Source organism: Pyrus communis, chromosome 10 (genome assembly GCF_963583255.1).
Source record: "Pyrus communis chromosome 10, drPyrComm1.1, whole genome shotgun sequence".
In the NCBI taxonomy this organism is placed as follows: domain Eukaryota; kingdom Viridiplantae; phylum Streptophyta; class Magnoliopsida; order Rosales; family Rosaceae; genus Pyrus; species Pyrus communis.
The window spans coordinates 26,164,024-26,190,349 of record NC_084812.1 but is presented as its reverse complement, the minus strand read 5'-3'; the positions used below and the strand labels follow the sequence as shown (position 1 = coordinate 26,190,349).

The window sequence follows — 26,326 nt, the reverse complement described above, 5'->3', positions numbered from 1 at the left end:
GAGTACAAAAACAGAAATCATACATAAATTTTTCTTGATTCCACCCCAATTTCTATCAACTGAGTCTCTCCTAATTCAATCAAATTAAAGAAAAAAAAATCATTGTTCTTCCCTTCCTTTGCAAAAAAAAGGGAAAAACATATGAAAGCCCGAAAAGACAAGTCCACACGCACGAGGCCCTCCGCCCCAATTATTACCATATAAACCCAAAATTAAAAGTCCAACACACAACAAATCCACAAAGACAAAAAATCATAAGCCCTTCTCCCTCTCTCTCTCTCCTCTCTCTCTCTTCTCGCGCTCGCTCGACAATCTTCGTCCTCGACTCATCGTATTGCCCACACACAGTAACAGCTACCCACCTTAAATTTATAATTCCTAAATTTTATTTTATTTTTATAAAACAATTTTAATTTTAATTTTTCCAACTAAAAATTTTGGGTTGGAGGGAGAAGGAGGGAAGGGGGGCGATCCCTAAAACCCATCATTTTTTTCGAATCTAAATCCTCCTCCTCACCGCAATATGGCATTTCATGTCGCCTGCCCAATTACATGGTACAACTCTCTCTCTCTCTCTCTCTCTCTCTCTCTCTCTTTCTCTTTCTCTCTCTCACTGAAACTTCTCTCTTTGTTTTGGTGAAGCCGGCGGATCTGCGACTGTGCGCTTGGGTTTCCGCCAACCCTCGCCACCGGGAATGCCAAGGCCTCGTTCCTCGAAGACGTGCTGCGGCTTCACGACTTTCTCATCGATCCCTCCGGAATTAGGGCCCGCGACGATGGAAAAACGGTCCAGGTCGCCGTTCCGAAGGTCTTGCCGCCGCCTCCCCAGCCGGTTATGCCTTCCGTCGTTGGAGATGTTGCCGCCGCCCTTGTTGAGGATGAGTCCGCCGCCGCCGCCTCCTCGCAGGCCAAGCGGGCTGCTCTCCAGCGCAAGGCTGCTGCGGATATGGTCGCGGCTGAGGACTTTGCTCGGCGATTCGAATCTGGTTATTTGTCGGTGAGGTTTTTGAAATTGACTGCCTTTTTATTGTTCGAATTGTTTCAAGTGTTAAGTGTGGTGTGATTTGGAGCTAATTCTTGGGGCTCTTATTGTATTAGTGTTTGTATCTGAATGCGTGTTATGTGATAGAGTGAGTATTTAGTTGTAAACTGAATTGGAAATTGCTTAATGCCGATAAGTTTTCGGTTAATTCTGCTTGACACTGACATTTTGAGGTTGCTCCCGAGTTAAAGTTTCCGCTTTGCCATGTCTGGGAATAAGAGGATTTGAATGAATATGTAATAATTGGGAGTTTCTCTAAATTGTAGTTTCTGTTTATTATTGTATTTTTATATTCCTCTATATTTGCTAAGTTTAATGGCATTGATACGAAGATACGGATGTATTTTGATTCAAAGACAGTTTTGGAACAAAATCTGTTAGAAGAAAATAGGTGGATTCTTGAGGTTTTACAGGGCATTTAATGTTTGAAAAACAGTAGGACTGACCGATAAGAAATTAAGAGAGATAAAGCAAAAGCCTTTCAATAGGGGAATTTTTTTAGGAACAGATGGAAATAACTCTATGATTGCGCACAAAGGAGAGTTTGTCTTCTCGTGGCATAACCGTTACTGTTGTGTGAACAGACAAGACTTCATATTTAGCGGACCTAATAGAATGTTCCATTATAGTACTTTGAACAGCCCATGGCTTCGATAACGTGCACCATTTTTTATGTTTTCTCTTCTTGGGACATGTGATTTCCCATTATGACTTTGCATTTTTGCTGAACATCGAATATTATTGACATATGTTTGCAATTGTAATACATTTGGCGTTGTTTGGGGTGTTGAAATCTGCTTGTTATTTTTCCGTTTATATATTTTGGTTCTTCCTGTATTTGTTGCACTGGAAAATATCAGTTCCTTTTGCATTTGACAGGACACCTCAAGAGGCGTTGTGGGTGAAGAGCAGGCTCAGTCCAATGTGAATGTTATGTGCCGGATATGCTTTTGTGGTGAAAATGAAGGAAGTGAGAGAGCAAGAAGGATGCTTCCATGCAAAACCTGTGGCAAGAAGTACCACAGGAACTGCGTAAAAGTTTGGTCTCAACACAGAGGTGAGTCACTCTTCCCTTTTTCTCCCGGGGCTACAGATTTTGCATGTGAGAATTAATTGGACTTCTTTGTAGATCTATTTGACTGGAGTTCATGGACATGCCCCTTGTGCCGAATTTGTGAGGTAATGGGTGCAATATTCATACATTGACTTGTTTTTATTCATGCTTGAAAGTCCAAATCCTCCATTTCCTTCAAAAGAATTTAAATGGTCCCTATTTTTTGCTCTGCAATTTTTATTTTTTATGTTTTATGTTTTATGTTTCTGTTCTCTAATGCACTCCTGATCATGTTTTCTCTCTTTTTCATTCTTTTGGTCTGGTCGATCATGTTTTCTAGTATTCTGCTGTTATGTCTAAAATAGTTTGAAATTCTTTTGGATCTTGGCATTTCTTCTCTTATCTTGAATCTAGCAGAAATCATCAAGCGTGCAAGTATTAAATGACATATAGAACTTACATGTATTATATTTGTCTAGAAAAGGAGTCAAATTGAATTGTAAGATTGTATGGGAAACTTGATGTGAATCAAGAGAAATATAAGAATATTTTGCAGCTACAGGCTGTCTAATAGCTCATGGTAAAAAAATTAACTTGCAAAAGGATACCTGCACTTATTATTGACACCATATAACTTTTATAAGGACTAGGAATTGTCTATAGGGTTTTTGTCTGTATGATGGTAATGTAATGTGGTCATTAATGGTAGAAAGTTGTTCATACTAAGTGCCGTTGACTGTATCATTTTATTTCTTTCTTCAGGTATGCCGAAGAACAGGGGATCCAAACAAGCTTATGTTTTGCAAAAGGTGTGATGGCGCTTACCATTGTTACTGCCAACATCCTTCACACAAGGTAGGGTGTGTACTGATTAGTTCTGAGTTGTATGCTGGGCTACAAAATGTGGAAAATATGCTTACTTTTGTTTATTCATGTTGCAGAATGTTTCTCCTGGACCTTATGTGTGCCCGAAACATACACAGTGTCACAGCTGTGGGTCAAAAGTTCCGGGAAATGGCTTAAGTGTGAGGTATTTATTATGAATATTGTATACTGTGGGTTTATTTTCTTCTTTCAACGGAGGTGATAAGATGATTGTTATTTTACTTGTGCAATTTGAAACATTGTAGTATCATAAAAATTTTGTTAGGCACCATGTTAGAATTTGTTAGGCACCATGTTAGTATCATAAAAATTTTGTACTTTTACTTTAGCATGTACTGGTGGACTCACTCCTTTCTTGTTACATTGACAGATGGTTTCTGGGATACACTTGCTGTGATGCATGTGGAAGATTATTTGTGAAGGGGAACTATTGTCCTGTGTGCTTGAAGGTATTAATTTATTGCTTGATTTTTGTTATATATGATGATGCCTGCCTTATATAATCCTGATATTCATACTATCTAGTTGCGATATATGCACACAGATAAAGATGGGTTTGTGATCCTATTTTGTAGGTTTATAGAGATTCGGAATCAACACCAATGGTTTGCTGTGATATTTGCCAGCGCTGGGTGCACTGCCATTGTGATGGAATCAGGTTCATACTTTTATAGACCCATTATAGTTTTGCTGTATTATCCTGCGGCCTGCCTTTACTTTTTCTTGGTCCCAAAGGGAGTAGTTTTGTACCATGGAACTTTGGGCCCCAATGTTTTGTGATAAAACATCTCCCCAGTAGACCTAGTAATTTAGCAAAGACTAATGGAACACATCTAGAGGAAACACTTCTATTTCCACCACCAGGTTTTTACTCTCTCAAATGTGTTTAGTTAGCCTTTATGGTCTGGGCTGTTTGTCTAGCAGTTCAATAAGCCTCTCTCTCTCCATATATAGTGAATTCTTCGTCGTAAATCTTCCTCCCTTTTGTTGATGTATTCTAAATGATCCAACTGAATCTTTTACTTTATAATTGGTGAATTGTTATTTTCATTTCCATGTGGGATTGCTTATTTCATTTAAAGGGTTTCTTTACTTTTTCAGTGACGAGAGATATCAGCTGTATCAATTAGATGGAAATCTCCAGTACAAATGTGCTACATGTCGTGGTGAATGCTACCAGGTTTGCTCAAATAATTTGGAATTTCTTAATTTTCCTTTTACTTGATTTACTTCTTGATTTTCTTAATTTGGAATTTCTTGATCTGTGCTGGAGATTTCCCTTTTACTTGCATTTTGTTTATCTTAATTTTCAACTTTGATTTACTTCTTACTTGGAATTTCTTTTACAGGTCAAGAATAATGAGGATGCTGTGGTAGAGCTTTGGAGGAGAAAAGACAAAGCTGAGCAAGATTTAATTTTTAGCTTGAGGGCTGCTGCAGGATTGCCAACTCAAGAAGAAATATTTTCTATTTCACCCTATTCCGATGATGAAGAAAATGGCCCTCAATTATTAAAGAATGAGTATGGGCGTCCGTTAAAATTATCTCTCAAGGGGTTAGTTGATAAGTCACCGAAAAAGACCAAGGACAGTGGAAAAAAATCTTCAAATAAAGTGTCTGCTAAGAAAAAGGAATATCAGGAGTTCTTCGTTGGTAAAACTGAAGTGATTCAGAGGTTTGGAGGACACGATGATCCTCAGTCTTTCGGATCTAGCTTGGGCTATGACAAGAATGATGAGGTGCCACCGTACAAAAATGCAGAACTTGACTTATATTCTTCTCCAATAGCTGGAAGTATTAGCCACACCGAAGAGATTTGCTCTGTCAATGAGCCAGGTGTTTTGAAGCACAAGTTTGTTGATGAGGTGATGGCAAGTGATGAAGATAGAACATCCAAAGCCATTCGTGTCAAGAGTAAGTCTCATGCTCTGGATAGTGGAGAGGATACTGGAAAGCATGCTGGCAAGTCAAAGCCTGTTAAAGGGAAGAAGTTAGTGATAAATTTTGGTGCACGGAAGATAAATTTGACCAAGTCTCCAACATCTGATGCTTCAACGTGTCAAAGAGAACAAGATTTGGTGACTGCCATTGGTATGTCTTTTATATGACGTGGTACTTGGCTTATTCTATTTCTTGCTTTTAGCATTGTCATTAGAAAATACGTTAAAAATCAGTTTAGTTTATTGAAGAGGATGAGTATCTCACTTATATATGTTTAGATAAAATTCTTTGAAATTGTAAGTTTACATATAACTCAAACTTTTTTCGATATACACAGCATCATAGTATTGTGATACGTGATTCTAAGCTTACATTATGATACCATCATTGAACATTAGGTAATAACAGATTACTGCTTTTTGCTCTGACTCTAGCTTGAGTTCGAGAGGATTACCAATGAATGTTCTTACAACCACCTATAACCAGCATTCATCAAATCTGCCCATTGCTGCCCTCTTTACAATCTCTCATTCAGTGTCCAGAAAGGTCGTGTGGGTTGTCAATTTGGGGTTTTAAAGCCACAAATAGTGATGTAGGAGTGGAAGGTAGATCCATCTGCCTTGTGAATATCTTGGCGATGTGTCGCTGAGATGGTGGACATTTGGGGTGTAAACCTTGGTTTCCTTCATGGACACCTGAAAATCTGCGTACATTTATGCTGACATTGACAAAAATGTATGTCAGACATACAGGGTTTTTCTTTTCTGAAGTGTTTTAGCCGTTAAAAGGGACCAACAAACATTATTCTCTTCCGAACTGCAATATTATTTGAAATACCGCTTGAATTTTGAGGCCCAGAACCATCGTTTCTAGTTTTGAGGGCCAAAAACCAATAATAGAAGTAGCTGCTTTATGGTGGATGTAGCCAGGTAACTTTAATTAATAAATAGAAATAGGCAAGTAAAAACTTCCTGAATAATGAAGAAGAATCAAATGAGTTGATAAGCAAATCGGTAGTGATGATGTGATATTCTGTTACGTTTACATTGTTCTATGTGTAGTTACTTATATATCTAGTTACCAGTAAGGGGGAAGATCTAAGATAATGCTTTATCTTTATCTCTCTAAATATATGTATGTATGTAGGGCTGTAGGGCTTTTTAGCCAAAATGGTCCCTGAGATTTGCATAACTCCTCACTTTGGTCCCTGAGATTTGAAATCAATAGAATTAGTCCTTGAGTTTGTCCATTATTTATTAAATTGAGGGTATATTTGTCATTTTGATCCTTATTTAACATAATTTTGCACGGAATGATCAAAATGATTGATGATGGACAATCTTAGGGACCACTTCTATTGATTTCAAATCTCAGGGACCAAAGTGATGTGTTATGCAAATCTTAGGGACCATTTTGGCTAAAAAGCCTATATATATTTTGTGTGTGTGTGTGTGTGTGTGTTTATATTGTATGTATATGTAGATATATGACTTGTGTTTCTATTCATGGGCAGGCGGTGAAGATGCCAGCCAGCAGAGAGGAACTGTTATGGTGGATAGACATGATGGTTCTGCTAATGCTAAAGGTATAAGGATTGCAACCCATTAGAATGGTGGAAAAGTTTGATCTTTTTTCACTTGATTAATAATTCGGTCAAAACTTGATGTTTTTTTTTTATGTTGTGTAATTGAAATCTTTGTTATGTTCTATAATGTGCAGATAAAAGCGATTATTCTGGCCCACTGAAAGTTCCAAAGGTTTCTGGGAGAGAAGGAAATTTTATAAAGTTGGGAAAAGTTAGGTCAGGAGCTTCAGATCAGAACCCCAAATTTGAAAGAGGGGATAAGGCTGATGGATATGAAGCCATTCAACCTGAGCAGACACCTGTTGCTTTTGGAAAAGGCATTGAAGGAGGCATGACTGCAGCTGTGCCTGTAGGTGAAGTCCCGACTTTAAGAAATGACAGGGTGTATTCCCGGAAGCATTCACATAGCAGGTCTAACATACGTAATGAAACCAATGATGCTTATGCTCAAACACCCGTGTCACATTCTTCGTCAAAAGATACCAAACCAACTTCGCTGAAGTTTAAGCTCAAGAAACCTAATATTGAAAATCAGAGTTCTTATCTTGAGGAAGAAAAAAATTGTGTCAAGGGCCAGCGGTCAAAAAGAAAGAGACCGTCATCTTTTGGGGAGAAGACATCATTTGTTGAGAATGATTCCAAGCCACAATCAGTTCATAATGTAATGGATGAGATTGATGTTAATTGGATATTGAAGAAACTGGGCAGAGATGCAATCGGAAAGCGAGTTGAAGTTCAGCAGCTATCTGACAATTCCTGGTGAGTTTGTTGTTTCTGTATAGTGTATTACTCAGTCTCATAGGACCCTAAATAAGATAAAACAAAATATTACAGTCCATACTAACATATAAAAGGATGTCTTGAGTTGTAAACTTGTAATGCCAACAATTTAGCCATGAAGGGGTTGTCGTTCATGTTTTCTGTTAAATGATTATTTTCCATGAAGACGTGGTTGTCAGTATCAAGTGTTACTTTAAGAGAACTTTTGGTGTGTTCATTTGTGCTGATTTCTTTCCTTTTTCCCTTTTTTTGTACAGGCATAAGGGAGTGGTTAGCGAAGTTATCGAAGGCACGTCAACGTTATCTGTTACTCTAGATGACGGCAAAGTCAAATCCCTGGAACTGGGGAAGCAAGGGGTTCGATTTGTATCTCAAAAGCAGAAAGGGTCAAGAACATGAGGACGTACAACTTGTCGGTGGTGATGATCAATCTCATCTGGAGACTTCCTTCCACATTAATATGGAATGGAAATCACTTGCCTCTAAAAGGGCGGAAGAGATAACGTGTTGTAGTATATCCGGTGGCTTGTATGTGCAGGGCTGTTTAGTTTCGTCGTCCTTGAAGAATTAGTTCTGGTCAAGTAGGGTAAATTATGAGGAAAGCAGGTTTTCTTTCGTTCTTTTGTTTTTTTTTTTTGTTCTATAGACAGCTAAGCTACCTTATTCTCGAAATGTATTTGTATACTCCGACTTGAACTTTGATATTTCAGAATTCGCTGTAACAGACAGGATAGGAATGAAAGTTGTTTTCGTATCGGGTCAGATGCGTTTACCATCTTTGAAGTTGATGGAATTGAATACAGTGGTGAAGTGAATGCTTCCGGCGTTAGTTTGTTGGCTGAAATTTGTCCGTCAATTAGAAAGCATCCCGTCCTTGAGTCATTGTTCATGCAGATTGTGGTGCCTCATTGCTGACTACACCCGAGTGGGAGTCGATTTTGGTGGAACCTGGAAGAGTGGTGGTGACGATGGTAAAACTCTTTCGGAGGAGAGGCCATACAAGTTGTAAATGTCTAATTGGATAACTTTGGGTCTGTAATCCCGAACCCAGGATGACAGACCCGGTACTAGAACTCGGGCACCCCGAGCCCTAGTTTGCATGAGAGACCTTGAACCCTGCAACCAACTTTGCCGGATAGCGAGTTTAGTTTCCTCTTTAGGCCATTCATAAAACTCATTAACAGTTAAAAACCCTCGAAAAGAAACTCCGTTCCGAAGCAGTTTTTGCAATCACTTCAAACATGAAGTAAACTCCGTCCCGAAGCAGTTCTTGCAATCACTTCTCAAATATGAAGTAATATAACTGAGAAACTAATGTGTAGGAGTTATTTCTTTCGTAAACCTTTTCAACCGATAGAACTATACAGGTGGAGGTGGCAAGTCTAGTAGAAGCCAAAATCCGACACAATCATCCCCGTCCAAGTCCCCCTGGATTGCAAGGAAGTGCAAGCCTCCGCAATCCTTCTTTGCTGCTTCCCAAGCTTCAGCTTCACTTGTTGTTTCAGGAGTCTTATTGTAGGTGGCGTAAATATATCGGCCAGAGATTCCAACGGAAAGAAGCAAGCGAGCCCGTGACAAATCAACTTCAATCGAGCAAACTTCCAACCCATTCATCCAAGCTGCACCAGCATATAGCAAGATGCGATCAGGATCCCTTATAGACTTATAGTTAGATGAACATAACAAAACTTTACAAGATGCAATAGGAATTAGGAAGCTGTTTATATTTGTCAATTTACTCAGACCAACGGTTCTTATTTAACAATCTAATGACATAACATGTCACGCTATCTGTATGAAGGACATCTGCGTATGGATATATGCAAGTAAATATGCATAAGAAAAAAGAAGATGATAGTCGAGAGTAAACACCTGCTAGCGGTTTTGCACGTGAAGATGCAACTGCCAATCCTGGAATCAAAGTCTTCTCATCAATTTCAATCCCTAACAAATCCAAATCTAGACTTGCGCCAAACACGAGGTTCGTGTCTAAGGATGAGATTTCCTCTTGAACAGCTGAAACCAGGAATTAGAATTAGTAAGGGCACATGAAATGTTTAGAAGAAATACCGGATGAATAAGGCAGGTCAGAGAATGTGACTTGTTATATTTGTCGAAATGTCACCATTAGCAAGTCCTTTACCTGAAAAGGGCAACTGAACAAAGGCCCATTTCTCGCCAACAAGATTTTCCGGAAGTTCCATTGGGAAAGGGTTATCCAATGCGAGGAGCGGCTTAGATCCTTTCTGGAAACCAGGATGGCGTGTGTACACTGTCTCATAGCGTTCTTCCAGCCACAAAAGCAGCGATAGGCACTGAAAAAAGCAATGTTCTAAGAGAATAACCAGACAGAGAAAGCAGTTCTACCAGAAAAAAGAAAAGCTTCATTACTAACTGTTGATAGTGTTTCAAAGACGTGTAACTTCGGCATCTCTGTGGCAGTATCGCCATAATTCAATGGTACATATGCTAAAAAAAAAGGGAGAATGAATGAAATGCTCGTCTGAAAGAAATCTTAAAAAGCGACTACTTGGTTTGGTGAAAACATCTTGTTGTGCTGTTCCCTTAAGGGGAAATTAAAATCCATGTCAACAAGCGATGGAGAAAGGAAGTGAGACCATAGAAATGCTTCCTTAAGAGAGATGATCGAGAGTGTTTAGTGCAGGTAAATATTACCACTAGTCTAGTCTAACATCAACGTACTTCTGTAGCGGCCCTCTAAATTCTGCAGGCTATTAGCCTAACTTTCTTAAGTTACTTGATTAGTAAAAATGTCTTCGTAATCAGTTGTGGTTGAAAAAAAAAAAAGCTTCCTCAATCTGTATATGTTCCGAAAATTAGAGAATTGACAAGAAAAACATGCTTACCCGTTTACTGGGAATAGGCTTTATACCGAGCTCGTTACATGCTTTTGTGATAATTGTCTGCATCTGTGACCTACATAATCCAATTGAACAAAACCAATCATAAAAGTTGAACCATTACCAAATCCCAGCTGACATGCTTTCTCAAGCATGCACAATCCACAGAAGCACACATTATGCACAAAATAAACGGCTAAGTTCAGCTACTTTAACCCTCTAGTTTACTAATTGTTACATGAAAGAACAATGACTATATTTCCTCACTTTTTTTCGAAATATTTCGCGCCTGAGTGACAATGTGAGGGTAAATTGGAGTTTTACAAACGTAAAGCACCTCACATGTGCTCCAAACGTGCTGATTTCGTTAAAAAATTGGCAAAATTTAAGCCATTGTTACGGATTCGTAACAACTAGTAAGACAATAGTTGCGCCAACCCCATGAGCGCACCTCTCCCATTTGTTATTAACGTACTTGTCAATTTGTTCGACACATATGAATGACTAAACCTTGTTCAATTTAACTTGCAGAGATGATCTTTAAATGAAGATTAAGAAAATGAATGGTTCTGATTACGACCAGGAGAAATTTACCTGAAGTAGCGGATTTTATCCGGCAGAGGGACACCTAATTCGTCACTAATGGACACAATAGCATCCTTCAAAGTAATGCTGTTGATAACATTGTTTGGAAAATATTTCGTAAACTGCAGAGACAGCGATTCGTCACAAACCACCAGCTCCCACACCTTCTTCCCTCTGATATCCAAAATCGGCCTGGAGCAGAAGTCCAGCTCCCACTCCGAAATGCTCTCCGGGTCGGTTTCCGGGTCGAGGTAGCTCAGCTCCTTCGTTGGGTCGTCGTCCACTTCATCGAATTCCTCCTCCTCTGTTTCTTGTGTCGTGGAAAAAGAGCTTTCCGAGACGGAATTGGGACGGAAACAGCGGAGTATTGGCCGGGATTTTGAGGGATTGGTGGAGAGAGGAGATGTGATTTTGATGGGTTTTGCCCGGTAGACAAACTTGGAGATGGGTTTGTGGTATTGAAGGGTGGGGGTTCTGATTCTGGTGGTGTTGAAGCTGAAGCTCGCCATGGAAGTAGTGAGAGCAAGGAAGTGAACTGATAGGAGTATGCGGGAAGTAGAAAAGACGGTTAATGCGGTTATTTCTCCACCACATATATTTGAAGATGATTGTGGGCTCCCGGGTAGGGAGTTTGATGGCCCAAAAAGTATGAGTGGGCTTTTTTATTGGGCTACTTTTACCATGGCCATAATAATCCCACACGCCAAGCCCAATAGATAACGACCTTTCGTTTTCGACTGGACCTTTGTCGTTTCCCTCCCTCGACCAAGAAGTGCCTTATCAAGCTATCAGCCTCCCTCCCGAGAGTCCATGGAGCCAACAAACACAACCAGCAGGAGCCTCTGAGATTCTCTCCGAACGTGAGTTTAACAAATCCAGACCCATAAGAAAAATGAAGTTTCCAACTTCTTCTTCGTATTCGTATTCCTCTGTTACTCCTATTCATTCGGTTTTTCTTCGCACAAAAAACCGTGGCAAATTGTCGTTTAATCTATTTCAGGGCACTTCTTCTCCAACAACCACCGCATCCACCACTACTTCCACTTCCACTTCCTCCTCCTCCTCTCAAAACCATCAACTCCTCAGCGGTAGCATACCCGCCGCCGCCATGGTTTCTTCTCCCGCCACCCACCCCCACCACGCCCACTACCCTCCTCCTTTGTTTAGGTTCTCCCTCCCTCTCTCTCTTTTTACTTATCGATTGATTTGCAAATTGCATTGCTTCCCATGAGGTTTATGGTTTTTGTGGAATTGGGTTTTGTTGGTTTTGCAAATTTGCAGTGTTGCCCCGATGATGGAGTGGACTGACAATCACTACAGGACTTTGGCCCGGCTTATTTCGAAGAATGCCTGGCTCTACACTGAGATGCTTGCTGCTGAAACCATTGTTTACCAGAAGGATAATCTGGTAAACCATATTTATAAATACTCTTTCTGCTAGTGTTGCATTTTTGTAGCCTCAATTGAGACATTGGACTTCGTTTTGTATAACATTAGAAAGAATTGTCGAGTGTCACTTCGGAATCCAAAAGCTTCGAAATAATGTCAACGGAGAATATAATTCGGCAGAAATTGGTTTTCACAAGATATTTTGAATTGATGTAGTCATCCAATAGAATGGATAGTTGGATAAATATCTTCCATGCGTTTAGTTGACATTCTCTTACAAGAAGTGTTTAGTTGAATTAGATAACTTTATAAGGTGGGATCTCTGATTACCGATTTCAGTCAGTTGAATATTTTGAATTTCTAATGCTATAGTAAAAGGGTGTTCATGGACTTCATACAAGACACATGATCGTGCTACTACATTTAGAACACATTAGTGCCTCTAATTGAGATCTCTGTGTTCCCAGAGGATACTTGATGCTTTTTCTCTCCATATACACCCAAATGTAGACAAGGGAGCCGTTTGCCAAAACTTTCTGCACTCCCTATTAACTTTACCACACATCTGAGCCCAAAAGACGTCTCTAATGAGCCAAATTCTACCCCATTGAACCCCATGGGATTTCATATTGTATAAGACTAGAAAGAATTGTTAAGTGTCACTTTAGAACCTGGAAGCTTTGAAATAGTCTCAACCAAACAAGTAATTTGGTGGAAATTGTGAAGTTGATTTCACAAGATACCATTATGGTTGTTTTGAGTTGATGTAGTCATCCCATAAAAGGAATAGTTTGACAAATATCTTTCATGTGCTGAGTTGAAATTTCTTTAGAGGAAAGTGTATAGTTGAAATTGATAACTTCATGCGGTGGGGGTTTCTGATCATTTTTGCTAGAGCTTATAAACGATGCACATACTTTTTTTCTCTTTCCTTTCTAATCCATCTTTATGTTAGTTAATGTATTATTTCTCCTCATGGCAGACTGTAATGCAGATTAAAGTTCGGTTCTTTTATTTTTATTTTTGCCCCGTTATGTTTATGTTTTATTAAATTTTGGCATTAACAGTTTCATTTATTTCTTGATTTTTCTTGTGCATTTATGTTTGGATTTTGACAACTGATAGTGGGACTTTTTATCAGGACAGATTCTTGGAATATTCTCCAGAACAACATCCTATTGTTCTTCAAATTGGCGGGAATAATTTGGAAAACCTCGCCAAAGCGACTGAGCTTGCTAACCCTTACAAATATGATGAGATCAATTTTAAGTTTGTGCTCTTTATTTAAGCTTTTGTTCATTGAATTTATCTTTCAAGTTTTCTCTGACCCCTAATCTGACCCCTACGGTTTACCAGTTGTGGATGTCCGAGTCCAAAAGTAGCTGGGCATGGGTGCTTTGGTGTTCGTCTTATGCTTGATCCAAAGGTTTGATAACATTTCTCATTATATTTTTATTTGTAACTTTGCCACAAATATGTAAGATTTTTTTTTTCTTTATACTGTGCTCTGATAAAGATGTTTGGTCTTTACAAGGAAAGTTTGTTGCTGAGGCTATGTCAGTAATTGCTGCGCACACAGATGTACCTGTCAGCGTTAAGTGTCGAATTGGTGTTGATGATCATGACTCATATAACGAGCTCTGTAAGTTCCCATTTTCTGGTTCTGTTTATATAGTCAGCAAAGTCAATATCAATATAGTAAAAAAGAAAGACACTGGAAAATCCAGCGAATGATGAACTGAGGACACATGGTTTCTTGCATAATAAAAATAGTTATGCTTGAATTTTGTATTCTGTGTTTGACTATACTTTCAAAGTCCTTATTTATTGCTTTATGATTGTGTCGTTACACCGAAAACACAATGACATTCAAAATCTCTACAGCATTGGAAGCATAAATCTTGATCAGTTTGGTGATTTTGCATATTTTTCTTACCTTAAATTCCAAATGTCTATCTGAATTTGAAGGGAATATAGCCATGCCTTTTTTAGTTTCTATGGTTGCATCCTCACTTAATTGTGTTGCACCTGTCTCTCCTTTTCAGGTGATTTTATTTACAAGGTTTCTTCTCAATCTCCAACTAGCCATTTCATAATACATTCACGGAAGGCACTGCTTAATGGAATTAGCCCGGCTGAAAATCGAAGTATTCCGCCTCTTAAGTATGTATTCTGTTATTTCATATTTTGCGAACTTATATTAATTTAGTCACTTTACTGATATGTTTATCTCAGAACTGGTATTTTGAAATGCTTAGATTAAATTTGTAAATATTTGTAGATCACATTCACAACTAACATACTACCTCTTTATTATTGATCACATTTTACTTTATTGCAGATATGAGTACTTTTATGGCCTCTTGCGTGACTTTCCAGACTTGAGATTTACAATAAATGGGGGCATAAACACCGTTGAGGAGGTAAGCCTTGTCATAAGGACAGAACAATTATATTGTAATTCAGATGATATCCATTTTCTAGCTACATTTTTATTCAACTCGTTATTTTCTATAAAGTTTTGCGTCATCCATTGGGACAGTAGTTGTAACTTGGGGTATTGTGTCCCTGCTGTCATTTCCTTTTTGTTGAGAAGATTGTATTTTCTGAAACTTTCTTCATTGTAATTGGTCAATACAGCATATTTGCAAAATTTAACTGTTCTTATCTTGATGTTTCAACTTTGTGCATATATATATGAACTGGCTATCCTGGTTTCTAACATGATTTGGATATATGATGATAGTGATACAACAAAGCTGTTGAAAATTTCATTTTGTTGTCTTTTAGTTGATGCAAAACCTTTATGTTGACTCCCACTGACCTTTATTTCATGTTGTTTCCCCCTTGAATTTTAGGTCAATGCAGCAAGAAGGGCAGGAGCTCATGGTGTAATGGTTGGACGTGCTGCATATAATAAGTATGTAATGTCATAATTTGAATTTTCTTTTTCCTTTTGGTAAATTGCTGCAAGAACTTTCAAATTTGGTTATACATATTTCATGTCCCTATCTTATGACTGATATTTTTATTTCATTTTTGTGTCCGAGTCCACATGTAATTCTAGCTCTTCGAGTGAAACTAGAACTCTGTCAGTATAGTTTTTGTTTCCTATCAAAGAACCAAATGACATCCTTGCGGGAAAACAAGGGATTAAGTAGAAGATGCGAAACTTGAAAGAATGAAAATAGATTCGCTGATTTCTGTGAAATTTGAGCATGGAGTGTTTGGAGGTGGGAAGAAAGAAACCTCTTATGCTGAATGAAGACTTGAATGATCAAGACTTGAATGAAGACTAACTACTAGCTTTAATGACTCCACCATATTAAAATACCCCTAACATTTTGGGTTTTAAGACTCGTGTTAACATTAGTTTAGGTTCTTATTTTATTTAGATATAGAATTCTGATAGTCCTTTCTATTGCAATGTTAATTTGTGATTCCAAAGTTGATTGACAACCTTTGTACATTTTTCAATAGACCATGGCATACTCTGGGACATGTTGATACTGTAGTTTATGGAGCACCAAGCAGTGGTGTAACGCGGCGTCAGGTCTGCAAACTTGACTGTAAATAGGTGTATCTACTCCGTTTCCATTGAATTTTTACAGCCCATAATTATCTGTTCTTCCACCTTTAGATACTGGAGAAGTTTCAAGTGTATGGAGATACTGCTGTGGGAAGATATGGACGCAAACCAACCGTGCGAGATGTAGCAAGGGTTAGTACTACCAACTATGATCCTCATAATATTATGGTGCTATCTGAAAAGTTTTACTCGTACCCTTGTACAAGTCATAATAGAACAGATAGAATATGCCAACAGCCTCTTCACGCACACACGAAAATGTCGAATTGACACTATTATGTTATTATTTTCCACATTTTCCTTACTCCTAGATGATTTTTTTTATAAAGAAAATCAGGAAAGAAAAATTGGGCAGCTTTCAACTGATTGTCTTTTGATGTCAATTTAGCATTCAGTTCCATGGGTCTCTTCAGTCTTTTCACATTTCACATTACAAGCACCAAAAGGGCATTATGTATATTATGTAATTTGACACATGTTGCTTATCTGACTCAATCTGCTTTGTTTAAGGGCTATCTTTTTTTTTTTTTGGGTTGAATACACAGGGATTGCATCACCCTTTTTTCTCCTACCATAATAACTTTGGTGTAATTGCATCACTCTTTTTGTTCTACTGCAGCCTTTGCTGGGTCTTTTCCATTCGGAACCTGGGAATGGTCTGTGGAAACGCAAAGCTGATGCTGCTTTCCTGCATTGCACGGTATTATTTTATTATCCTTGTATACTTATTAGTTCCACTTTTAGGATTCAATACATTATCTAAATTCAGGGGAGGTTTCTGAAACACAGGACTTTGAAAGTTATAATCCATCCCCAATCAAAGCCTAATATTCATTCATTATTTTCCGATGGTTTTATTTACGTCCAAGGAATTATGTTGTTCCTGAGTTGCTTAAGTTTCTGATATGGTTCTTGAACCTTGCAGACTATGAAAGAGTTTTTTGATGAAACGCTTGTAGCACTTCCTGACTATGTTTTGGATAAACCTATTGGGGAGCCACCATCAGGCAGTGACGATCCTTTCGCGAACATACACAGTTTGCTACCTCCGGTGTATGAATCAAGGGAACTTGAACTGCAATATGCTTAGCCGGTGTCTATTCAAGATATATACTTCTGGCGGCGAAGCCCGTTGTCAAATTTTTGGAATGTAACATGATTGATCCCAGGACCCATGTAACGACATTCATCCTACATGTCAGTGTGTAGATAGTGAAAAACATATATCTTGTAAAGCAGTCGCTTTTGGATAGTGACTAGCAATTTGTGTTTTAAGTACTACATATCTTGCTTGTATACGAAGAACCTCGCTCTTAACTGGAGCAATTTGTTCACTGATTTCGTAAGAAAATACAATGACTTTCAGATGTCGATTGTTATTTGTGTTTGGTGATTGATAAAATGCTTGTTTTGTTTCTCGTTTCAATGTGGAACAGGCAATCGATTTTTCGATGATAAAAAACTGGAATACCCGTTATTTTTATGTTCTTCAATTGACTACGAACTTTGGAATTTAACCAATTGATCGGCTTCTAAATTTGCAAGGGTTGGGCCTTGCTTTGTAAAGAGGTTGTTTTCGATCACAAAATAGCAACCCTTTCGTGGCGTTAAGGCTCGCGCTCAAATATCTGCAACTAAAATTTCTTCCGTTGAAGTCTGTAATTTTTCGTCCCATTTTTGCTTTCATTACTTTACGCTGGTGGGAGACGAACGGAGTTAAACCTCTGTAAACTGAGAAGACAGGTGTCGCAAGGAGGGTGCAGACGGAGGGTGGGCAAAGGCTTTGTGGGCACACCAGATTCGAACTCGAAAGATCAATTAATTAATTAATTAATTACTTAATTAAGTTGAGGTCTCTCTAGAATCTTGCTCGATCGTTAAAAACCAAACACAATACAGATCCCCTCACTGTCCTCTTGTGGATCTCATCATACGCTTACAAGTTACTGCCTATAAACTCCAAGTAAGTCCCGCTTTTCCTTTTCTATTTCCCGTTTTCTGTTTGTTTCCCGAGAAAATTCTAAAGAAAACGAAACCCTTGCTAATTTTTGGTTTGGAATTCGAATGCAATTGCATCAAATTTTGCTTCTTTGATTTGGGTATTTGCAGAATTTTGAGAAGACCCATTGGATTGGATTATACAAGGTTGAAGTGATGGAGGATGTTCGGGATCAGGAGCAGGCTGTGGCTGAGCAGCAAAGTCAACCACTTGGTAATGTTTAGTCATACTTTTGGCCTTAATTTTCACTCAATCAAGTCTTTCAGCTACACTTGGTTTCTGTAAAAAAGCAAATACATGTCAAATCTAAGACTCTTAGTTGTTTTTTAGCTTCAAATATATGTCAAACTAACCCGATAAGCGGGTTTTCGAGCGATTGAGTTGGACTGAATGAATACATGGAGATGTTTTCTTATCCTTTTCTACTTACTTTTTTCAAGAAAAATTCTCCTATAGATCATTATCTAGGGGAAAACTTATTGTTTCATTTACTAATTGATAAGATTTTTTGAAATACTTTGTATATCGATTATCGAGAAGGAACACAAGAGTTTGACATTATGACTACCGCTTCCACTACACTGATCCATCATTCCTCCATGCTTTTATTTTGAGTAACTAAGAAATTCTGTGTTCCAAAACTCATGTAGTATAAGTGGGGATGGCAGCTATATAGTCCCTGTATAATGTGCAGGGGGAAGAAGAAGTTTGTCGTTCCCCCTCTGCTTATGAGTGAATTAGATTCCAAATAATCATATAGTATGGAGCACTGTAATTCCTATAGGGTGTTGCAATCCATGTGAGCCTTGGAAAAAGGCCATCGCAATATAGACTACTACTCATCCTTTCATCTTCTTTGTAGGTCAAGATGGTGAAAGTGAAATAGTAACCGAAGGTGCTACCTTTGTGCATGGGGAACCTTCTCAAGATGCTAATGGCCCCCCAAAAGTTGATTCTAAGGTGGAAATCCTTCACGAGAAAGTCACAAAGCAAATCATTAAGGAAGGTCATGGTCAAATACCTTCCAAGTATTCAACATGCTTCTGTAAGTGTCAAGTGGTTGCTTATTCTTGTACTTCTAAATATGGTAATCTTTGGACAGTGCCATGTACATTAGTTGAAAATCTAATAATTGTTATTTGTGCATGTAAAATTTTACTGTGGGAGTAAGACATGAATGAGATTGTGACTTGCAAACAGACACACACAACATCCACGTTCACAGAGTTGTGTGTGTGCATAGGAGGAGTAATTGTGCATGCATTAGAATTTAAAAAAGGATGCTTAAGAAGGCTAAGATACGTGTAGAGAGGTCTTGTAGCGAATTTTTACTCCGGTTTTTTCAATCACTGATTGATTGGCATATGTGTGATAGTGCACTACAGGGCATGGACTGAAAGCACGGGACACAAGTTCGAAGATACAAGGGATGAACAACGACCACTTGAAATGATTTTGGGAAAAGGTATTAGCCTTGCCGGGTAGTCTGTTACCGTTGATATACACAAAATATATGAAAACTGAGTCCTGGCGTGTTCCTTGTTCAGCCTGAAATTAGTTTTGTGATTTCTGTATTGCATTTATTCTCTGTAATTACTTGTCATTTCAGATGATTTGGGTCCATAAGCCTTTAAGCATTATGTAGTGGTATTAAATACAATGGACTTCTTATTAGTAGTATATTTTTGTTACTGCAACAGAGAAAAAAGAAATGACTGGCTTGGCTATTGGGGTGTCCAGCATGAAGTCTGGAGAGCGTGCCCTATTACATGTGGGCTGGGAGTTAGGGTATGGGAAAGAAGGGAGCTTTTCTTTTCCGAATGTACCACCATTGGCAGATATATCATATGAAGTTGAGCTTATTGGATTTGATGAAACCAAAGAAGTAAGTTGCTCACTTGCGCACAAATGTCTTTCCAAGTAGTTACCAATGGAAGTTTCAGAATCTCTTTTCAGGAACTTGCTTCAGTAATATAGTAACATGTATATCTGTGGGTTCTGCCTTTCATAGGGGAAAGCTCGTGGTGACATGACTGTGGAGGAAAGGATTGGAGCAGCAGATAGAAGAAAAATGGATGGAAATGCTTTATTTAAAGAGGAAAAACTGGAGGAGGCAATGCAACAGTATGAAATGGTGACGCACTCGTAATTCTTACGTACTTCATTTATGGCTGATGACCTTTTGAGTTGTAGAGTCTCTTTTCTATGTTTCCTTCTGACCAGATTCTGGTGGGTTTTCTCAGGCTATAGCATATATGGGTGACGACTTCATGTTCCAGTTGTTTGGGAAGTACAGGGACATGGCTTTGGCTGTTAAAAATCCATGCCACCTTAACATGGCAGCGTCTTTTATAAAGCTCAAGCGCTATGAAGATGCCATTGGACAGTGCAGTATTGTAAGTATAATGCTCTCACAAGAAAGTCATCTAATTTCATCTGTTCAGCGACTGTGCTATTCATCATTATATACTTAGAAAGTTGGGTTTGTAGGCTTATTTGGCATTCTGTGAATTTTGAATCTTCATTCACTCTAACCTGCCATTTTGGATTGCCATCGAAATGAAAATGCTTTTAGTGTGGACCAGTGAAAAATTTGTAGGCTCACTAGCACCATTCTTCAATCAATAATCGAATTTTGGGTCTCATGCGACTCTTATGATCTCTAGTATGTTACTTTCCATGTTTTATCCTGTTGTTCATACTATGTGGATGTTATAACTCAAAATTGGCAAATGCAACTAATGTCTTGTAGTTGATTTTTCTGCATCGTTTTGTATGGAGTCTGCTGATATTACCTTATCATGAATACACATAAATTGTCAATGAAACTAACGCCTATGATTGATTTTTCTGCATTGATTGGAGTGGGCAGATATTTACATTTTCATGAATACCCATAAATTGTCCATGCAACTAACGTCTATTAATTTATTTTTCTGCTTTGCTAGGAGTTGGCAGATATTTACCTTTTCATGAATACCCTTAAATTGTCATTGAAACTGTGTTAACTGTAATTGGATGCATACTTGTAGGTACTAGCCGAGGATGAAAACAACGTCAAGGCGCTATTTAGGCGAGGAAAAGCCAGAGCAGAGCTTGGGCAGACAGATGCTGCGCGGGAAGACTTTCTAAAGGCGCGCAAATTTGCACCTCAAGACAAAGCTATTGCAAGAGAGTTACGTCTGCTTGCTGAACACGACAAGGCTGTTTATCAGAAACAAAAAGAAATCTACAAGGGAATTTTTGGACCAACCCCAGAGCCAAAACCCAAACGGAATAATCGGTTGATCATCTTTTGGCACTGGCTATTGTCATTGTTCTATCGTCTCTTCAGGCGCGAAAGGCATAAGGCTGAGTAGCCAGAGATCTTAAGCTCTTAAATTGTATGACAAACGAGGAAATTCATGTACTGAACCTATTCTAGTAAACAGGGCTTATGAATTCTGACCCTAAGGTTTGTTCGTTTACGTTGTGGGACGGAGTTTAGATGCCAATGTTTTTAGTCAGGAGCGAAGATATATTGATCAAATTGAACTGTTCTAAACTATTAGACAAAAGTTTGTTTACTGACTTTCGGTTGTGTAATTTCCATCGCTGCTGTGATCTTTTAAAGGAAAAACTAATGAAAAGAGCTTGAAAACTTTGAGTTTTAACGATAAGGACAAAATAAAGGATAAAGTGAATAATACTATGATTGATTTTTTAATGTAAAAATATGATTTTTCGTTAAAGTGCACGGTACCGGAAGCTTTTCGTTAAAATTCTCATCTTTTAAATGGTGTGTATAATGCGTCAATTTGTTTCTTTGGAGTAATGATTCTTGTTTGTTTAGTGTAACTTTGGCTGGAGAATTTGGTTTCTTTAGTTACGAGTTTAGGGGTCTACATGGATGGGAGTGATTTATACGCAAGGATTTGGATTTTTAGTGGCCTATTTGTCGATTTCTTCTCTTCTTTTTCTAAACTTGTAAGAAACTGCTAATTTTCTCATGAACTTTAATTTTAGCTAATTGCACTCCTAAACTTTTATACTTGGCCAATTTCCCAACTAAACTTTAATTTTAGCCGATACTTCTCTTAATTTTTTATAATTAGTCAATTTTTTCCCTAAATTTTAATTTTATAATTGCAAAAATGTAATTTTATCTCTAATGTGGATAACATATTGTTTTTCTTCTTCTTCTCTTCCGTTAGTTTAGTCCGTACACTATTTGTTTGAACTTTAGGGCTTAGGGGGGACTTAAAGTTCAGTGGAGAAATTGGCTAATTATATAAGTTCATGGGGGTAATCAATTAAAACTAAAATTCATAGGGAAAATTGACCAATTATAAAACTTTAGGAGGCAATCCGCTAAAATTAGAGTTTAGGGGAAAATTGGTAGTTCCTTACAAGTTAGGTGAGAATGGATAGCTCCTTACAAGTTCAGTAAGGAAATCTGCCAATACCTCTAATAAAAACTATAAAACTAGTAGGGAGCGCTTGGAATTGAGGTTTCAAATATCCTCAATCCAAACGGACCCAATTACAATTTATGACTTCCCTTGTCCCGTGATTAAGGGTTTTAGCCTTAACTTGCCGAAAACAGTCTCAACTTATTTTGACAAAAAAAATTCATAGACTAATGGTATGTTTACTACAGTGGAATGGGAGTGGAAAAAAGGAAAATTGATTCTCTCTCAAGTGATTCCACGGTTTAATAGTCTAATAATTTTTTAGGAATAAAAATGTAGGCGGACACACTCATGAAAAATCATGAATTCCAAATTTCAACACCTAGGGGTATGTGATTTTGACTCCAAGAGAAAGCTGCGAGATGGAGATTCGCATTGCGTGAGATTATTATAAAATTTTGAAATTTATCCTAAATTTTTTATTTTAAGGCTTACTTTTAACTACTCTTTAAAATTCGATTTCAATGTCACTTTGCCCTCTAAAACTTAAAAGTCGTTACTTTGATCTTTGAAACTCAATTTCGAGTCGTCATTTTGCTCCTTGTAACTCGATTTTGATCCTACATTGCCCCTTGAAACTCAATTTCGATCCCATTTTACCTCCTGGAACTCAAAAGTTGCTACTTTACCCTTGAAACTCAATAGTCACTCCACTTTAGCTTGTTTCAATGTATTCCTCTAAGTAACGTATCGTTAAGTTTATTTATGTGGCATAATTAGGGCCCACTTATGGCTGACATGGCACAAATATAAAGGTCACGTATCCAATCAAATGGTGCCACATAGATTGAAACAAAAAAATATAAATTTTCAAACATTGTATAACATATTATAAAATAGGAAAAGTAAGAAAAATAGCAAAAATGATTCATGGGTTTCATCTCTCCGACCCCTCTCTCTCCCCTCTGTCTAATCATCGTCCATACACTCATCCCTTCTCCCAGCCACCTTATCATTAGTTTCATTAATTTCATTATTTCTTGTGTTCTTTATAAAGTCGGCTGGTGAAGAGAGAATGAGGTACAAAAAACCTACTCGTCTCCTTCCATACTGTTCTTCCTTTTTGTTTTTTCATAGAAAACGTATAATGGAATATGGTTTTCTTATATTCATCTCCAACTAGGTTTACACCTTTTATACAAGAATACAGTAAACAAGATCCTAAACAAAAGCCTAGACACAAGGATCGTCAAGGACTAAACAAGGAAAGTAAATAACAATAATATCAACAATATCAATTAATAATATTGACTAATCTGTGGAGATACTTTCCTTAACACTCCCCCTCAAGTTGGAGTGTATGTTAATGACACCCAACTTGCTAAGTAATACTTCAAACTGTGTTGAACTCAATGGCTTGGTGAATATATCAGCCGGTTGATCACTTGTCCTCACGTACGCCGTACGTATCATCCCTTCCTGAATCTTCTCTCGTACTAGGTGACAATCAATCTCTATATGCTTCGTTCGCTCATGGAAAACGGGATTGGAGGCAATGTGTAATGCTGCTTGATTGTCACAAAACAACTTGGCAGGTTGTGAATCACTCACTTTCAGATCTTTCAAAATATTCTTCAACCATATGATTTCACAACATGTGGTGGCCATGGAACTGTAAAATGTTCGTCTGGGAGTAAGACATGAATGAGCTTGTGACCTGCAAACAGACACGCGCAACATCCACGCTCACAGAGTTGTGTATGCGTATAGAACTAATTGTGCATGCGTATAGGCATGCCTAAGATGCATGTAGACAGGTCTTGTAGTGAATTTTTTTACTCTGGTTTTTTTCAGTCACTGAGTGATTGGCATATGTGTGATAGTGCACCACAGGGCATGGACTGAAAGCACGGGACACAAGTTTGAAGACACATGGGATGAACAACGACCGCTTGAAATGATTTTAGGAAAAGGTATTAGCCTTGCCGAGTAGTATGTTACTGTTGATATATACAAAATGTATGCAAACGAGTTCTGGCATGCTCCTTCTTCAGTCTGCAATTAGTTTTCTGATTTCTTTATTGCATTTGTTCTCTGTAATTACTTGTCATTTCAGATGCTTTGGGTTCAAAAGCATTAAAGCATTATGTAGCGGTATTAAATACAATGGACTTCTTATTAGTAGTATATTTTTGTTTACTGCGACAGAGGAAAAAGAAATGACTGGCTTGGCTATTGGGGTGTCCAGCATGAAGTCTGGAGAGCGTGCCCTATTACACGTAGGCTGGGAGTTAGGGTATGGGAAAGAAGGGGGCTTTTGTTTTCCGAATGTTCCACCATTGGCTGATATATCATATGAAGCTGAGCTTATTGGATTTGATGAAACCAGAGAAGTAAGTTACTCACTTGTTCTCAAATGTCTTCCCAAGTAGTCAACAATGGAAGTTTCAGATTCTCTTTTTCAGGGAGTTGCTTCAGTAATATAGTAACATATATATATCTGTGGGTTCTGCCTTTCATAGGGGAAAGCTCGTAGTGACATGACCTTGGAGGAAAGGATTGGAGCAGCAGATGGAAGAAAGATGCATGGAAATGCTTTATTTAAAGAGGAAAAACTGGAGGAGGCAATGCAACAGTATGAAATGGTTACGCACTTGTAATTCTTACATATTTTATTTATGGCTGATGAGCTTTTGAGTTGTACAGTCTCTCTTCTATATTTCCTTTCTGACAAGATTCTGGTGGGTTTTATCAGGCCATAGCATATATGGGTGACGACTTCATGTTCCAGTTGTTTGAGAAGTACCGGGACATGGCTTTGGCTGTTAAAAATCCATGCCACCTTAACATGGCAGCGTGTTTTATAAAGCTCAAGCGCTATGAAGAAGCCATTGGACAGTGCAGCATTGTAAGTATAATGCTATCACAAGAAAGTCATCTAATTTCATGTGTTCAGGCGATTGTGCTATTCATCATTAGATACTAGAAAGTTGGATTTGTAGGCTTATTTGGGAGCATAACTGCATCTGTAAGTTCGAATCTGCATTCACTCTAACCTGCCATTTTGGATTGCCATAGAAATGAAAATGCTCTTAGTATGGACCAGTGAAAATTTTGTAGGTTCACTACTCACTAGCACCATTCTTCGTTCAATAATCGAATTTTGGGTCCTATACGAATCTTATGATATCCTGTATGTTACTGTCCATGCTTCTTCCTTTTGTTCAAACTTCAAACTATATGGCTGTGATAACTTAAAATTGTCAATGCAACTGCATCTGTTGATTGATTTTTCTACATTGCTTGGAGTCGGCAGATATTTACTTTTTCATGAATACCCTTAAATTGTCAATGCAACTGTGTTAAACTGCTAGTGGATGAATGCTCACAGGTACTGGCAGAGGATGAAAACAACGTCAAAGCGCTATTTAGGCGAGGAAAAGCCAGAGCAGAGCTTAGGCAGACAAATGCTGCGCAGGAAGACTTTCTAAAGGCGCGCAAATTTGCACCTCAAGAAAAAGCTATTGCAAGAGAGTTACGTTTGCTTGCTGAACACGACAAGGCTGTTTACCAGAAACAAAAAGAACTCTACAAGGGAATTTTCGGACCAACCCCGGAACCTAAACCCAAACCCAAACGGGATAATCGGTTGATCATCTTTTGGCACTGGCTGTTGTCATTGTTCTATCATCTCTTCAGGCTCGAAAGGCGTAAAGCTGATTAGTCAAAGATCTTAAGCTCTTGAATTGTATGACAAATGAGGAAATTCATGTACTGAACCTGTTCTGGTAAACAGAGCTTATGATTCTGACCCTGAGGTTCACTCGTTTACGTTGTGGCAGGGGAGTTTAGATGCGAACATTTTTAGCCAGGAACGAAGATACATTGATCAAATTGAACTTGTCTGTGAGTTTCGGTTGTGAAATTTCGGTCGCCAACATAATCCTTAGATGGTGTGCAAATTGAGTCTATTTGTTACTTTGAAGTATTGCTTCTTGTTTATTTAGTGTATCTTTGGCAGGAGAACTTGGTTTCTTTAGTTACAAGTTTAGTGGTCTACATGGATGAGAGTGATTTTAAACACAAGGATTTGAAATTTGGCGCATGAAATTGAAATTTATGAAATCATAAAAATATTGGTTTAAGACTTCCCACTTCTCGATTCCTTTAAGTGTAGAAAATATCGTTTAAAAAAATAAAAAATTGGATTGAGGTTTGAATATTT

General features: G+C 38.1%; 5 protein-coding genes across 5 annotated transcripts; 4 read left to right on the top strand and 1 right to left on the bottom strand.

Moving 5' to 3' along the window:
- Window positions 1-255: 255 nt before the first annotated feature.
- Window positions 256-7,744, top strand: LOC137747369 (uncharacterized). Its single transcript, XM_068487468.1, has 13 exons — window positions 256-555; window positions 643-997; window positions 1,922-2,099; window positions 2,172-2,221; window positions 2,859-2,951; window positions 3,038-3,126; window positions 3,352-3,430; window positions 3,557-3,639; window positions 4,083-4,161; window positions 4,331-5,072; window positions 6,436-6,507; window positions 6,642-7,266; window positions 7,545-7,744. Exons 1-13 carry the CDS (start codon window positions 524-526, stop codon window positions 7,684-7,686), a joined length of 2,619 nt encoding a protein of 872 aa, XP_068343569.1. The 5' UTR covers window positions 256-523; the 3' UTR covers window positions 7,687-7,744.
- A 150-nt stretch (window positions 7,745-7,894) lies between these two features.
- LOC137747370 (protein TAB2 homolog, chloroplastic-like) lies at window positions 7,895-11,282 on the bottom strand. The gene is made up of 5 exons (XM_068487469.1): window positions 10,743-11,282; window positions 10,155-10,224; window positions 9,431-9,602; window positions 9,160-9,303; window positions 7,895-8,906 (listed from the first exon to the last, which is right to left on the bottom strand). Exons 1-5 carry the CDS (start codon window positions 11,240-11,242, stop codon window positions 8,647-8,649), a joined length of 1,146 nt encoding a protein of 381 aa, XP_068343570.1. The 5' UTR covers window positions 11,243-11,282; the 3' UTR covers window positions 7,895-8,646.
- A 250-nt stretch (window positions 11,283-11,532) lies between these two features.
- Window positions 11,533-17,069, top strand: LOC137748468 (uncharacterized). The gene is made up of 12 exons (XM_068488622.1): window positions 11,533-11,900; window positions 12,015-12,141; window positions 13,264-13,391; window positions 13,479-13,548; window positions 13,662-13,764; window positions 14,168-14,285; window positions 14,464-14,545; window positions 14,981-15,042; window positions 15,603-15,675; window positions 15,763-15,843; window positions 16,331-16,411; window positions 16,637-17,069. The coding sequence occupies exons 1-12, from the start codon at window positions 11,626-11,628 to the stop codon at window positions 16,799-16,801; spliced, it is 1,365 nt and encodes a 454-aa protein (XP_068344723.1). The 5' UTR covers window positions 11,533-11,625; the 3' UTR covers window positions 16,802-17,069.
- A 489-nt stretch (window positions 17,070-17,558) lies between these two features.
- LOC137748614 (peptidyl-prolyl cis-trans isomerase FKBP42-like) lies at window positions 17,559-21,280 on the top strand. Its single transcript, XM_068488782.1, has 8 exons — window positions 17,559-17,674; window positions 17,821-17,923; window positions 18,573-18,755; window positions 19,086-19,175; window positions 19,411-19,595; window positions 19,722-19,844; window positions 19,954-20,106; window positions 20,743-21,280. The coding sequence occupies exons 2-8, from the start codon at window positions 17,866-17,868 to the stop codon at window positions 21,067-21,069; spliced, it is 1,119 nt and encodes a 372-aa protein (XP_068344883.1). The 5' UTR covers window positions 17,559-17,674; window positions 17,821-17,865; the 3' UTR covers window positions 21,070-21,280.
- Window positions 21,281-23,990: 2,710 nt separating this feature from the next.
- LOC137748613 (peptidyl-prolyl cis-trans isomerase FKBP42-like) lies at window positions 23,991-25,969 on the top strand. Its single transcript, XM_068488781.1, has 5 exons — window positions 23,991-24,074; window positions 24,310-24,494; window positions 24,624-24,746; window positions 24,857-25,009; window positions 25,493-25,969. The coding sequence occupies exons 1-5, from the start codon at window positions 24,059-24,061 to the stop codon at window positions 25,823-25,825; spliced, it is 810 nt and encodes a 269-aa protein (XP_068344882.1). The 5' UTR covers window positions 23,991-24,058; the 3' UTR covers window positions 25,826-25,969.
- Window positions 25,970-26,326: the final 357 nt, after the last annotated feature.